Source organism: Callospermophilus lateralis, chromosome 13 (assembly GCF_048772815.1).
Source record: "Callospermophilus lateralis isolate mCalLat2 chromosome 13, mCalLat2.hap1, whole genome shotgun sequence".
Lineage (NCBI taxonomy): Eukaryota > Metazoa > Chordata > Mammalia > Rodentia > Sciuridae > Callospermophilus > Callospermophilus lateralis.
The window spans coordinates 75,175,211-75,188,747 of NC_135317.1; the positions used below are offsets into that span (position 1 = coordinate 75,175,211).

General features: G+C 36.5%; 1 protein-coding gene across 1 annotated transcript; it reads right to left on the bottom strand.

The window, feature by feature from the left end:
• Positions 1 to 10,460, bottom strand: C4bpb (complement component 4 binding protein beta). The gene is made up of 7 exons (XM_076831813.1): positions 9,478 to 10,460; positions 8,991 to 9,096; positions 8,241 to 8,411; positions 7,027 to 7,203; positions 2,004 to 2,094; positions 747 to 861; positions 1 to 132 (listed from the first exon to the last, which is right to left on the bottom strand). Exons 2-7 carry the CDS (start codon positions 9,049 to 9,051, stop codon positions 1 to 3), a joined length of 747 nt encoding a protein of 248 aa, XP_076687928.1. The 5' UTR covers positions 9,052 to 9,096; positions 9,478 to 10,460.
• Between the last annotated feature and the right edge of the window lie 3,077 nt (positions 10,461 to 13,537).

Here is a 13,537-nt window from a genome sequence, read left to right on the forward strand (position 1 = left end):
TTACAACAATAGTTTTGCCTCCAACTCAGCTTTTTTCATCTCCAGAGAAGATTTTAATTCTTCTATTGTTGAACCACTTTCCTTCAATCTTTTCACAAATTTCTCTATGGCACTGCAAGGGTTCTTATTCTCCTGAAAGGCAAGGAGGAGAAACAAATTATTTTGAAGTTTCAATTGACAGAATGAGATCCAGCTCTACACCCTGAAGTCAGGAAGCAACAAGGAGGTCCCTGAATGGGGACAGGAGTCAAAACCATGGAGCTCAGGTGGGATCTGGGCCTTCAACATGATGGATCATTTACACTTTCTGTCTTAATAAAAATATTTTAATATTTCCACAGTAATAAATATGGTCTAAAAGAAGAATCTCAAGGAAAACAAATTGTTCAGCGTTTGTTGCGGTCTAGAAGAAGTTTAGAGCCTCTTCAGAGTAGTACTTACAAATCTCAGGCATTAAGTTTAAGAACCTTGTTCTATAAAGCACATGAGACAATAATGCCTACCATTATTATGAGGTATTCATGAGGGCTTTATGAGGTATTTGTGATGAAGGTGGTGAATGGAAATGTCCTTATATTGAAATGTGAATCAATGGTTTATGAGGCCCCTTCTATAGTCAGGCCAAGGCCCACCCATTCAAAAACATTATACCAAATTGAAAAGATATTAACGGAACATGAACCAGAAACAATGGCCAAGCCCCAGAAGCACAACTGTGAATAAGACAAACAACGGCCCCCACTTACCAATGCCTTCTCAAACCCAGTCTGTAAACATGGTTTGTGGATCCTCTCATAGGTAAGTACACTTCCCGGGTCCCCATCAATGCCCAGCTGCTTCTGTGGGCCCTCTGGGTGGTTCCTGAACCGAAGTTAGAACATTTAGCCCTTTCATCTTCAAAATAGAGTAACTGAGGCTACCTTGGGTAGTTGTATTTCAGGCTGTGATAGAATCCACCTCCCTGCCCCAAGCGGTAATGCATGCTCATCTCATTATTACAAAACAGTTATAAAGTAAAACCATTCTCCTGCCGGGGTGGAGGCAGAGTGGGAGGATCCATGGAATGAGTTGACACCCATAAAACAGAGAGGTGAGAAATTCTGAATTAGTGTGTTCCTGCACAAGTTTTTGGGTAAGGAGAGTGAGGGAAGAAGTAGCTGATCATTCTATAAACTAATAAGGCATCTGTCATGTAAGCTCTGGAAAGCAGTAGAAAATTTAGAGATACTTCTCAAAAAAAATCTTAGTGAATGGGCTAATGATAGCAGTAGATTTTAATCAGAAAAATATAAAAGTGAACTTCAAAGTCCAAGGAAGTTCAATGGAACTAAATTGCCAGTGAAGCCACGTGACTCATTAAGAGTAAAACAAGGAAAAGAAAAGGCTAGGCAACCCATCAGGTGGGAGTCTAGCAGTGTAAACTGAGGCTAGACTGCAATTAGGATGCTTCAAGGGTCTATACCCTAAATATATTTTTGAACTTCTGTGTTTTGTTTTAATTTCTTTTTTGTTCTTTGATTCTTTAGAAAAACATGCTTTTGCAGGGGGTTGGGGGGCAGTGTGGGGATTGAACTCAGGGGCCCTCAACCACTGAGCCACATCCCCAGCCCTATTTTGTATTTTATTTGGAGACAGGGTCTCACTGAGTTGCTTAGTGCCTTGCTGTTGCTGAGGCTGACTTTGAACTCACGATCCGATTAGCTCAGGCTCTTGAGCTGCTGGGATTATAGGCATACACCACTGCGCTCTGCCCAAAACATTCAAAAAACTGAGATGGAAAAAATAGTACTTTCAAGAGGATACATAAGATATTCTAACAGGATCAGTCTGCTTTCCATTGTGGAGAAGGACCACAATGAGCTAACGTAGTTCTCAAAATCCGAATGAGCCCCGAATCCTAAAGCAGGAGGTTGACAGGGGACTAGCTGGACACAGACTGGGTCACTCCCCAAACAATTCTGCCCAAGAGCAAGATTTCATATTCAAAGGCTGTCCGCGCTTACCTCTCCCCACAGGAAGAACTGGTAGACCCCGAGTCGGAATTTCCTCCTTCACAATATCCGTGAGATATATCCCCATGAGGGCCATTGTCTCCTGAGGAAAAGGAGTTCCAGAGGACAGTGGTGAGGTTCGGTGATGCTGAGTGCACAGCGCCCTGCACAAGCAGCCTAGGCCAGCACCTGCCATGTCCAGAGCAGTACAGAGGGACCTGGGGACTTGATCTCCATTCACTCCCTTCTCATCAAAGTCAGATTTCTCAGCCGGCCCGTAGCACATCTGTCATCCCCATGTCTCAGAAAGGAGGCTGTGGCTGGACTGTCAGTTCATGGGAAATTTAGGAAGACCCTGTCTCAAATGTTTTAAAAAGGTAGTGGTGGGGGAGTGTATCTCGGTGTTGAGTGCCCCCGGGTCAATGCCTGTGCCACAAAAAAACAAGTTCAGATCTGTCCATGGGGAAGAGCCCTCCCCAGTTCATCCTGAGGGATTCTGGAGTACTTTCTAACTGGCAGGAGCTCAAGGAAAAGAAATTTAAGTTGTAGAGATGCTAATTGTTAATGCACAAGAAAATAAAAATTAGACCCTAGGTGAGGGCAGAAGTAACTTGAGACAGGAGATGAAGGATGTGAGCTCCATGGGGCTGACACCTGCTGAAGAGGAAGGTCTGTAGAACTGGAAATGACACACTAGGAACAGTGAAATTTGATTCGGGCTCTTCCAGTGGCAGAAAAGAAACTCCCTGGCACCAAAGAAATCATTTTGGCCCTCTCCATTTCTAAAATTTTATTTGTTTGTTTGTTTGTTTGTTTGTTTATCGATCTATCTTTCTGTTGGTACTGGGGATGGAGCCCAGGGGTTCTTTACTACTGAACTACATCCCAGGCCCCTTTTATTTTATTTATTTTTCATTTTGATACAGGGTCTCACTAGGTTGGCTTCAAGCTTGGGATCCTCCTATCTCAGTATCCCAAGTCACTGATATTACAGACATGGGACATAAGGCTGGGCTCAGTCTCTAATATAACAAGATAATTTCGAATTATCTTAAACTTCTGATATTTTAAGATAATTAGGTTAAATATTATTATGTATAAGGTTATTTATAATGTCTTTTTCAGTTCTGAGATTGCATGAGGCTAAACTTGGTGATCAAGATTAAAGGCTGAACAAAAGGTATATTAAAGGTCTTGAAAACAAATAGCTTGAGTAAAATCAGAAAATTATAAAAAAGCATGTATAATATAAATCGGTTTTGAAAATCAGGATAGGTCCTTGTTCCCCCATGTTGAAGATTAAACACCCAAGAAATGCCTAGGCAAGAGCAAAAAGTAAAATTTACTTAAGAAACAGAACAGAGAGAGAGAGAGAGACTCCTCTGGAGAGGAGGGTATCCAGGGCTGGTACTCAAAGGAGTAGGGGTGTCTTGCCTCTCTTATAGATTTCAGGTTTCCTTTCCTCATGTCCCCTCCTCCCACTCTGCCTACGTGACCACAAGTGGCCAAAAGGGCAGGAAGAGAGTCACCCAGGAGGTGATTGCTTGTGTTGGAAAGTATGATTCTTTCCCTCCCCCAGAGGCTGTTAGCAATAGGGTGATGGGGAGTGCTATCTACCCATTTCCTTTTCTTTGATAATCAGCTACCTGTCCTTTGGCCTGGTCTCAATATAACACAATTTTTATAAAACAGTCATACACAAACATGCACAGACAAAAAAAAAAAAAAAAAAAAAAAAAGGTCTGTAAATAATATATCAGGATTTTCCTAATGCTTATCTCCAACCTCCCCTACCCCATAGGCTTGTAGGTAATGATTTTTTTTCCTTCTATTTTCTATATTGTATTACTTGAGTAGTTTTTAAAAGAATTTGTAAAAACTAAAAGACTGAGTTCAAAGACTGTACAGAGAAAATAAAGGATTCCCATGAGTTGATGGAGGAATTCCAGTTTAGAGGGGGTTCTGGTAACTTTTAAAAAGTTCAGTTTTGAACTGAAGGAGATGATGTTGATCTGAGGTCTAAACACAAAATAATGTGCTTTACAGGGATCTAAGGAACTCCTCCAAGATCTGAGCAATTAAGTAACACACACAAAAAAAACGATGTTATATGTGGGAGCCAGGGCAGAAATTTCTAAATTAAAAGAGTAAAAGATTTGGAATAAATGAAGAAATACTACAAACCCATGTCAAGCTATATTACATACATGATGTGGTACAAAAGCATGTTCTGGGTACTCCCAAATGCCCGCATAAGAGAGCTCATGCAGTATGTGCTTTAAGCTCTTCTCCATTTATTATCTTAGAAGCTACTGAAGTCACATACAAAGAGTGTAATATTACATCTCACTAACATAAGTGGCCATTACTCGTACTGTGAATAATATTAGACGAAATTAACTTTTTCTTTTTTACTAACATGATTAGTAAGATATTTGTATCTAATTTTAATTTCCAGTTCCATAATTATTAGAAACATTCGATCAAGTTGGAAAATAGAAATAAGTTTGGGGTCATAAACTTGGAATCGTCTATCCTTGGAATCGTCTATCCTTACACAATTCCATCATTTTTCTATATGGCTGTCTTTTTGTGCTAATTTATAGAGTGTTTATTTTATTTTATTTTGTATGTTTAAAATATTGTTTAGCCATCAAGTATGTTGGCAAATACTTTCTCCAAATCTGTTATTATCTTTTAATTTCTATGAGGCCTTTTAATATATATAATTTTTATTTGAAGATTTAATTAAATCTGTCTTTTTGCTTGCTTTTTGATTTCTGAGTTTTATGTTATTGCTTAGGAAAGCCTTTGCCATCTCATGAAATAAACATATTCTCTCATGTTTTAATAACTTAACACTTTTTCTTTCATATTTATATGTTTTTAACCTAATATGAGTTAGAGTCTAACTTTGTCTTCTTCCAAATAGACAATTATCACCACTGAATACAAATGTTTCCCACAGATTTAAAATAAGTTCTCCTGGGGCTGGGGTTATGGTTCAGTGGTGGAGCAAGTGGCCTAGCACGTGTGAGGCCCTGGGTTCAATCCTTAGCACCACATATAAATACATAAAATAAAGGGCCATCTACAACTAAAAAAATATTTTAAAATAACAATAATAATAAACAAATTTTCCTACTTTTTGTCTCTATAAATTACTGTTTTAATAGCACATTAATTATAGTTCCTATAATTTACCAAGTTAATACCATTCTGCTTATAAGATTGTTGGACATTTTATTATCTGATAAGGCAGGTGTTTCCTTCCATTTGATTCAGTCAGCATTTTCCAAAAACAATAAACTTTACATGCCAGATATGTACCCTTACAAATGAGATTTTAAAATTAACTTTTTATTTCCTTTTTTTTTTTTAAGTTTAAAATGTTGCTGGGATTGCACTGTAACCATCAGTCCAGCCAGATCATGGCATATATTTTCTTTTACTCAAGTCTTGTTTTATGTTCCTCAGTAAATTTTCATATTAGATCTTTCTAATAGGTTTATTTTTACCTTTTATATTTAACTAATAATTATTAATAGAAAATAAACCCATTGATTTTTAAATACTCATTTTTGTATAACAGTATATACACTAGTATGGCCCTATGTATAAACGTGGCTGTATAACCAAGGTGATCCTGCAATCTGTACATGTGGAAAAATAAGATTACATATCCCATTTGAATCAAATGTATGATATGTCAAGATCATTGTAATGTTTTGAGCAACTAATAAAAAAATTTAAAAAAAAAACAAAAAACATTTTTCATGGATCTTTTACATATATTCTGTAAATAATGACAACCTTTGTCATAGCAATTATTCTAGGAATTTATCCTAAAGAAATAATAGCATAGGCATAAGGATGTGAATGGGGAGGCCTATAAAACATTCATTTCAGCCTTTTTCATAATAGCAAAAATATGGACATAAAATACATGTCCAACAGTATAATAAATGTATAATAAATTGTAGTATACTTTTATGTATCTATTAAAAAGCAGGAGGTAAAGCTATATTACTGATCTGGAAAAATACTCAGGTATATTGTTATATTTTTTAAAAAAAGCAATTTATGGGCTGGGGATGTGGCTCAAGCGGTAGTGCGCTCGCCTGGCATGCATGCGGCCCGGGTTCGATTCTCAGCACCACATACAAACAAAGATGTTGTGCCCGCCGATAACTAAAAAATAAATATTAAAAAATTCTCTCTCTCTGTTTCTCTGTCTCTCTCTCTCTCTCTCTTTAAAAAAATAAAAAATAAAAAAATTTTAAAAAAGCAATTTAAAATGTGTATAGCAATAGCTTGTTTTTATAGGTATACACACACAAATGCTTATTTAGTGTTTATTTAATTCAAAACATTTCACTTTGGTGTTTGTTTTAAATGTCTGCATAAACATAAGAAAAAGAGCCAGGTGTTAAAAGAGTCAGATGTCATGGCTCACCCCCCCACACACACACCCCGTCATCCCTGAGGCTCAAGAGAGAGAGGCAGGAGGATCCAGGCCAGACTGGGCAATTTAGAAAAAAATAATCATGGTGGGGTGTGGCTCTGCAGTGGAGTCCCCTGGAGCCCAATCCCTAGTACTACAAAAAGGAAAAGAAAGGAAGGAAGGAAGGGGGGGGGGGACCAACAAGACATGGAATAAATACATCCAACTGATTACTTCTGAGAGGTTTGAATTTTGCTGATACAAAGAGGGACTTTCACCTGCTATATATAATTTTGCAATGAATGATTCATGGTCTTTTCCCTGTCTGTTTTTTGTATTGTTTTCAAATAAAAACATTAAATCATACTTGATCTTAGAAAGAGCCCTTGTTTGGATGCCATTCATTTCATTGGAATATCACTTGAGATTTGTTTCTGTGAGCTCAGTTTATTTCTTGACTGTTGGCTAGATCTAATCCTATTCCCAGATGCAAAAAAAAAGAGGAAAGCATTGCAGGGATGTGGGAATGACTAGGGTGACAGTGTGCTAATCAGGATGTTTGGGATTCCCAGTGATTTCTCTGGTACTTACTACTCTTGCAGATGGGAAAGGGAGGTGACCAGGTGTGGTTCTCTAAGCACTGGCTCCAACTGCTGCCCTGGAGGACGTAGTGGTCATTGCACTTAAATGTGATTTTGTCGCTTATATTCACAGGCCTGAAGAACTGAATTTCACCATTCACCAGCACAGGGTCAGGACAGTGGCCCACTGAAGAAGAAAACTGACAGTGATCTAAATAGCCTGTCCCAGCAAATTCTTGACCTTCTTAGACACCAGTGAAAAAAATAGCAAATCATATCAATACAGGTTTTGATAAACAGGGCAGAAATGGTCTTGGCTAAGCATAAGAATGACATGAATCAGCAATTGAATTTGCTAAACACAATGAAGCACATAACTAGAAATCACCAATAGTATATTCATTATCCTGTTAAGCATTCCTCAAAATTCTTGGGCCTATGTTTTAAGCAAATCTTGCCTTCCCTTTCATCCAGCCAGCACTAGCTCATTTTTTTGTTTGTTTTATTTTTTTTCTTCCCATGGTGTGGAAAAACAGGAGAAAATGCAGAGGGATATGAATTTCTTCATGTAAATGAAGGATAAAAATATTGGTATAGGTACACAGACAGCATAAATTTTTCCCAGTTCAAAATATATGAGGAGTGAAATATAAAATACGATGTTTTTACTTCAAAATAATAAAGTAAGTATATAAATGAAAAAGGTGTGGCCATGTATTGGTAACTGATGAAGCTGTGAATGAGTATCTATGTTAACTTGACCTTTCTGACTTTGTATATATTTTCCTATATTATTTTTAAAGCAGTTTTTAAAGCAGTACAATATTAAATACATTACAATGAAAAACAAAGTAGTTTAAGTGATGAAAAAATTTTCAAGGGCTGAGGGTGTTGCTCAGTGGTAAAGCATTTACTTAGCATGTGCTACGCCCTGGATTTTATCCTCAGCACCAAGAAGACAAAACGAAATAAAAATGAAGAGAAAACCTTTTTCCTAGCTGTAGGAATAATTGATTCTATTAATGCAACTAAATTAATACCCAGCAAGAGTTGATCTTGTGTCTTCCCAGAGACATTCCACCACTATGCTACTTTAAAAGGGCATACCTAGAAATTGAGATCTTTTTAAAAAAGTAAAGTTTTAGCATAGACAACAGGAATGAGAATGTAAAAGAATATAGCCAGATGACAATATGGGCAAAGAAGCAGAGTCAGCCAACTCACAGCGACACTCAGTGGTGGAGGCATTCCATCCCTCAGAGGCATTGCAAAGAAAGGTTTTCTTTCCTACCAGGTGGTAGCCCTTGATACAAAAGTAAGTCCCCAGCGTCTGTCCTTCCACCTCCTTTACAATAAATATGCTGTTGTTCACTGGGGGAAGTTCTAGACAGCTCTCTGTTGAAAGAAAAAACAAATTGGCATAACATGCACTACGAGGAAGTCCCTCTAGATCCCTGCGTCCGTGTCTTTTTGCTGGATTATTGGTGCTGATAGCTTGTACTCTTCCATATCCACATACATGCCTGCCCCTCCCTTTCTCAAGATTTCCAAAGTTATATTTCCAAAAGGATATCAGGCATTCCACTCAAATTCAGCCATAGGTTATCTACTACACAAACAATTCCCTTCTCAAATAGAAGTTCTGGAGTTTATAACAAGTATAACCTCTCAGAATACTGACATTGGTATTAGTTTTGCTCCCAGAATAGGAAGGGAAAGTCAAGGGTAACCACCCACTTCAGAAAGCAGAGTCATCCTTAAATACACAGTAAGCCCACATGAATATGGAGCATTAGGTGAAGTAACTTGATATTTTTCAATATCATAAGTGTAACTTTTATTTTTCAAGCAAATATTATTTTGGAAACAAATATCACAAGTGTAAATTTCACCAAAACCCTAGACAGAATGCCTCATAGCCCTAAATCTGAGATTAAGTGCCTTGTAAGCTGAGTTTAAAGAAAGCATACATACCATCTAAGGCAGAAATCAACCACATGACTGGTACAAGACAGCACACGAGCCGATAAAACATCTGTTGATCAATTACTCGACAAATATGTACGTATATATATATCCCCTGCCACAGGAAATAAGAGCAGTAAGAAAGTTGGTATGGGTAGGGGCCTTGCAAAAACACAACGGTGGTTAAAGAGCTGCCAGTTTTAGTAGCCAGTTTCAGAAATGTTCCAGTCCTTTTCAACTGAGGTTTATTCCTCCCCAACAGATGTGGGCCAAATAGTCTTGCCATGACCTTGATGTCTCAATATTTGCCAGTGTTTACAGTCCACCTTCTGCAATTCTCTAGCACTGGGGGTAGAGACTGGGTGCCAATCAATGGTACTTTCCCAGATAGGAGTCAATGTTCTGTGCCACTTCCTCCCCTTCTCCCAAACACCAGATTTTCAAAGGCTGTAAAGCAACACTGAAGACAAAGCTCAAGAAAGCAAACTGAACTTACCTGTCTCTATACCTCCATGACAGTCATGATTCCAAATCTGAGAGCTCCTAAATCCTGCATTGATACCTTTGCCTCCTTTGCCAGGATTATTCCCACTCTGTGGCTCTTCCTGGGGCAGGATACGGCCTGAGATCAGTTAACCAAATGAATGAAGAGAGGTGAGAGGAATGTTTTGGTTTCTTTCTTTAGGTAAGAAAAGCACATTACATTGCTTTGCGATTCATTAGCATCTTGTTCATAACTATTGTAACACTTAGTTGGTTCTCTGTGCTCTAATTATAAAATTGGGATAAAATTCCTATGAAATTCTACCAAATTTTAGGTTTTAATAAAATAAATATAAAGCATCTAAGGACACAGTAACATCTTGAATATTATTCTCCATACATTATTATTACTCTATAATGATCTGTTTATATTCTTCTCTTGAAGGAGTTTAGAATTGCCACTCCCAAATATGCCACTTCAGTATAAAGTTATTTTAAGCTGAAGACATTTCAAATTCAACATATGCAGGGGAAATTAACCTTTCTTGAAGTTTCCCCTTATCCCACTAAAAGCAGCAACTTCTGGAAAATGAGGTAGACATAAATTCCTCCTAAATGTAGATCTACTCCCAGAAGAGAGAATGCAAATAAAGTCTATCCCAAATTCTTCTCCAAGGGAGTTTTATGGCCTTGAAGCATACAGACCACTCATACCTACATGGACAAACATTATTACAAAATTTCTTATCTTTGTTTGTTCTCCTGAAAACCCATTTATCATTACAAAAGGTTATTTGTAAGTACTTTTCCTGTAAGTACTTTTCTCTTCCACCACTTTACCTATTAAAATGACATATAAACCCCCAATTCTAACCACTCCTTTGAGCTACTTAGCTCTCCCACACATATTTGAGTTGCATAAATTCTTATTCTTTTCTTTCTGCTAATCAGTCTTTTTCAGTTTAATTCTCAGTTTACAGCTACTGAGTTTAAGAGGGTAGAGGTTTTTTCCTTCATCTACACTTCAACACTAAACTGTTAACAATTCTAGAAAAGGGTTTGTGCCTCATTTGTATTGTATACCTTTGTACCCCATATTGCAAAGCAGAATTGTCTGCTAAATGAATAAAATCAATGCAGGGCTGGGTGTGGTGGTACATGCCTATAATCTTAACTGCTCAGGAGCTGAGGCAAAAGGATCTCAAGTTTGAGGCCTTGGCAATTAAGCAAGATCCTGTCTCAAAATAAAATGAAATAAGCAATGTTGGAATAAATGTAAAGAATATAGTTATCTAGAAACTCTACTGAGCCATCAAATCAAATGCATACTAATTATCATGTACTGTATTTTGCTTATTTAATTCATCTTTTCTCAATTATTATGTAAAAGCACCTCTAAAGAATGATTTTCAAAGTTAAAAATATGACACTTGTATAATATAAAATGAATTCATTAATTCATTAACATGTCATTGCAGATGATGTATTAATGTCATTAAAGATGCTATAACTGGTTCAGAGAAGAATTTGAGAAAGAGATTTATATAGTCAAAAGCATTCTATTTCAATAGATGTAAAACTAGTTAATGTCCTATAGAACAATACAATTTTGAATTGATTTTTGTACATTGATGGAAATTAATTGAAACAAAATGGACAAAACTCACTTGCTTTGTTCTGATCATGAATCATTTGCATTGTTCTCAGATAAGAGTAATTCATATTTTCATCCATGCTACAAACTAACTTCTTAGAGGGTTGTAAAAGAATAATAAAAAAAATCAAACTTGCATATCCTAAGGAATTGATAATCCCTAAGGGGTCTGCTAAAAAAAAAGTGCCCAGTAACTCACTGAAATTTTATTCTACTGATCTCTTTTTTGCCTAAGTCCAAGTTTTGAATAGTTTTTAACATACCACATATTCTCCTTCTCGAGGAATACATGTTCTTCAGTGTCTTACATAGAGTTTTATTTATACATATGTGTGAGTTTGTACAATAAAAGATTAAAAAGGGAAAGAAAATCTGGCTTAGTCCTACATAAATACAAACATAAACTAGAGCACATACTACAGAAAATAATTGTAAATACCTTTTCATCTTAATGGTTTACTTTAGATGCATGACTCTGAGGACCTTATAGAGTTCATATTGCTTATACTATTGACTTACTCTAATATTACTTCATGAAATATAATATTCACACTAAATGGGATACATAGAGACTGTAAATATCCTCACAAAGTTCAAATATAATTTTACTGTCACATGGGTTAGAAGAAAACTTGGTTTTCAAAGCTTTCTGGAACTTAGAATTAGAGATAAATGGATGCCATCTGAGTACACGTATTTTTACCATGTCAAAGGAGAGCAAACTCTTGGTTTTCTACACTGAGACCCAAGGATGGGTTTCAGGTCATGACACCTCTAAACTGTAAGCAATGGGGCTGGAGATGTGGCTCAAGCGGTAGCACGCTCGCCTGGCATGTGTGCGGCCCGGGTTCGAGCCTCAGCACCACATACAAAGATGTTGTGTCCGCCGAGAACTAAAAAATAAATATTAAAATTCTCTCTCTCTCTCTCTCTCTCTCTAAAAAAAAAAATAAGTAAATAAACTGTAAGCAAAACCCATAAGTGTCTACCTTTTTCTGGGAACTGTATGTAAAACCTCTAAGTGTCTACCTTTTTACTTGGCTTGTTAAATTCTCAAATGAACTGAAGAGAATGAATGTAGGTCAGTGGTGCAGACTATGCTTAGAGAATATAAATTTGGGAATGGGCTATTGCCAGACTGCCATAAGAAGAGCCAGTGGAGTTTTGTCACCAACAAAGGCAAGCTAGTAGTCTCAAGGTTGAGCCTCCTTACAGTTGGGTCCCTAGTAAAATCCCTGGAAAGGTTTAACATGGTATAATAAAGCAACATGAGAAAGCAACCAATGGCCATCATACAACGCAGAGCACTCTCTGAAGTCATTTTCTAATCCTGATATCTTTGTTACTAGTGACATATAAAAATAGTAAAAATAGTATGGTATATTTCTTGTGCCTTCACTGTGACAAATCTTACCATTTACCTTGCTCTGAGCTATTGGCTTTGACAAACATTTCAACAGTACCAAGGGATATCTTTTAATAGGGTGTTCAATGACCTATCTGTAAATGGAAGAGAATGATTGCAGACTCTCCCAGCCTTTGACCAAGGATGGCTTGACGGCTGATTAAATTACAAATGACTAAAGATCTTTCCAAGGAAATTATACCCTTGAGAGCACACCCATATCAAAGTCCAACACATTTATCAAAACTTACAACCACTATCTCTCACTTAGTTCCAAACTTGGAAAATTCATAAATAATTTTCATTCTGTCCGAAGAATCTTTGAATTAAGAGAATTTGGAAATGCTTTCTGAGTCTGGCTTATTTCACTTAGTGTGATATTCTCTGGGTCCATCCATTTATCATCAAATGCTATAATTTTATTATTCTTCTTATGAACATTTTTTGTCTGATACTACTTATCCCAAGAAGAATGCACCAAGTTCTTTTACCATACCAATTTACTTAATATTATCTAATAATGGTTTTACTCAAGGTTATTCATGAAGGGGAAATAATTCCCAGAGGGAGGGATGAGCTACAGACTTGCTGTTAACTTTTTACTTTTCAATAATAAATTCTAGAAAAAAGGCAGGCACTTTGATCCATGGCCTATCAACCAACAGGCAGTCATGAAATATTTGTTGAATAAATAAATGCCTAGAATACCAACAATGCCTGCCTGTAACAATCCCATTGAGATCCCTCTGAAATGCTAGTGGAACTTGATAAAGATAGTAGTCACTGATTAAAAACACTACTATACTTGGAAATATATATACTATAATAATTTGAGAAAATTTTTAAAAGAATTTAGTTTCAAATATATTTGAACAATGGTATTAATATTTTATGTATGTATAATATTCCAAATATTATCTTCTTTTGTGTGTGATTTAAAAAATTAATGTATTTTAATTAAAATAACTTTTATTGTGTTTTCTTATTGCAAAAACAATACATATTACTCACATA

Coding starts and splice junctions, on each gene's coding strand:
- C4bpb (XM_076831813.1), bottom strand. CDS start 9,051: ATGTTTTATCGGCTCGTGTGCTGTCTTGTACCAGTCATGTGGTTGATT. Junction 8,412..8,990: donor GTTGATTTCTGCCTTAGATG/GTATGTATGCTT, acceptor TTCTTTCAACAG/AGAGCTGTCTAGAACTTCCC. Junction 862..2,003: donor AGTTCTTCCTGTGGGGAGAG/GTAAGCGCGGAC, acceptor ACTTCGGTTCAG/GAACCACCCAGAGGGCCCAC.